Source organism: Cervus canadensis, chromosome 4 (genome assembly GCF_019320065.1).
Source record: "Cervus canadensis isolate Bull #8, Minnesota chromosome 4, ASM1932006v1, whole genome shotgun sequence".
Classification (NCBI taxonomy): Eukaryota; Metazoa; Chordata; class Mammalia; order Artiodactyla; family Cervidae; genus Cervus; species Cervus canadensis.
In genome coordinates, this window is record NC_057389.1 from 65849011 (window position 1) to 65850997 (window position 1987).

A 1987-nucleotide genomic window follows, 5' to 3' on the forward strand; every position below is an offset into this window, starting at 1 on the left:
TTTCCAGGCAGACAATGTTTAAATCCAAAGATGATGATTAACTCCTATATCCTCTTCTTCAAACCTCTAGCAGCAAATGCAGTTTCTTTGGAAGGTGGTTACCTTCCTGAGGCTGAGCACCTTCCCAGAGCTTTCTGTAGGGCCCCTGTGACGTCTTTGTTCCTGAGGCTGTAAATAAGTGGGTTGAGCAGGGGAGTAAGGATAGTGTAGAAGGCAGACACAGCCTTGTCCTGCTCAGGAGTATGGTAAGAGTGAGGTAGCACATAGGTGTACATGGCAGCCCCATAAAAGAGACTGACAACTACCATGTGTGAGGAGCAAGTGGCCACTGCCTTTTGCCTCCCTTCTGCCTCTTTCATTCTGTAAACAGCAATGAGAATCCTTGTGTAAGAGGCTGAGATGACAGAGAAAGGAATGAGGAGCATCATGATACAGCAGACATACATGGCTGTCTCATAGGCTGATGTATCCATACAGGAGAGCTTCAGAAGAGCAGGTACCTCACAGAAGAAGTGATTTATTTCCCGAGAAGCACAGAAAGGGAACTGCATGGTGACTGGTGTAAGTAAGAAGCCATCTATGGACCCTCCCAGCCAGGCTGCCACCACAATCAACAAGCAGACTTTGCGGTTCATAAGGACAGGATAGCGCAGAGGATGGCAGATGGCAACATAGCGGTCATAGGACATGAGTCCTAGAAGGAAGAACTCAGCTCCTGCCAAGGTCAAATAGAGAAAGTGCTGGGCAGTGCATCCTGCAAAGGAAATGGCCCTTTGGTCTACCATTTGGTCAACCAGCATCTTGGGCACAATGGTGGAAATGTACAAGATATCCATGATGGAAAGCTGGCTGAGCAGGAGGTACATGGGAGTGTGGAGGCGGGAGTCCAGGTGGATGAGAATGATCATCATGGTGTTGCTGGCTACTGAGATGACAAATACCAGGAAGATAAAAGCAAAGAGAAGCCAGGGGAAACGTGTGTTGCTGAACAAGCCCAAGAGGACAAAGTCGGCATACATGGAATAATTGCTCCACTCCATAACTCTGTGGGATACACAAATGAGAGATGGATATAATAGGTAAAGTTGGACACACAAGGTAAACATTGGGTTGCTTAAAGCCTCATGTGGCCACACAAAAATCAAGTTCATCAAATCTCTTTGTGTTATAGCCCAATATTTCCAATAATTCCTGAGGTTGATTCCAATTATAGATTGCCTTAAGAAATTAGCTTTTACCTTTGGGACCTAGGTAGACCCACCTTCATTCAAGAAGTTGAAAACTTTCAATCTCATGGAAGACCAGACACAGAAAGCTTATGTCACACTATACCATCATTCATTCAAGGATGATATTCTTAATTTACTATTACTTTTTGACTCTGAGGTCACAAGAAAACAATTTTATGTCTATTGGCTCAAGAACATTTATTTATTTACTTGTGCTCAAGCACAAACTTGCATTGAGATGGATATAAATAAAACAGATAAAAATGAGATTTCTGACAGTATAGTTCCTCCCATGGACACAGCAAATCTATAGTCACATGTGGAATAAGTCCCTGTGGAAAGAACCTAAAAATTAAAGGAACAATGGCCAGAGCAAAGGGTAAAAATATAGCATCAAGATGGATAGTAGACACAGATACATGATCATACCAAAGGAAGAAACCATCGCTCAGCAGTGGCAGTCAACAATTGAGAAGGATCACAAAGGTGTGTTTATAGGACCCTATATAGGACAGAAAAGCCCCCAAAACACTTGATTTTAAAATAACAATGGGGAATACATCAAGGAAAGCTGTAAAATTACAGCAAATGGAAAATCTCTTAAAGGGCTTGCATGAAGACTTGACCCAAAAGCAGTGCAAAAACACCAGATTGAAATGTGCATAAACTTTATTACTAATCTTGAAGCATGTACTAGAGAGACAGGAACTATTTGGGATTCTACTGGGGAACTAAAACATCAGTGGGAGTCTTTTTTG

At 42.4% G+C, this 1987-nt stretch overlaps 1 protein-coding gene across 1 annotated transcript; it reads right to left on the bottom strand.

Moving 5' to 3' along the window:
• LOC122439233 (olfactory receptor 2T27) lies at window positions 1-1044 on the bottom strand. Its single transcript, XM_043464324.1, has one exon. The coding sequence runs from the start codon at window positions 1038-1040 to the stop codon at window positions 99-101; it is 942 nt and encodes a 313-aa protein (XP_043320259.1). The 5' UTR covers window positions 1041-1044; the 3' UTR covers window positions 1-98.
• Window positions 1045-1987: the final 943 nt, after the last annotated feature.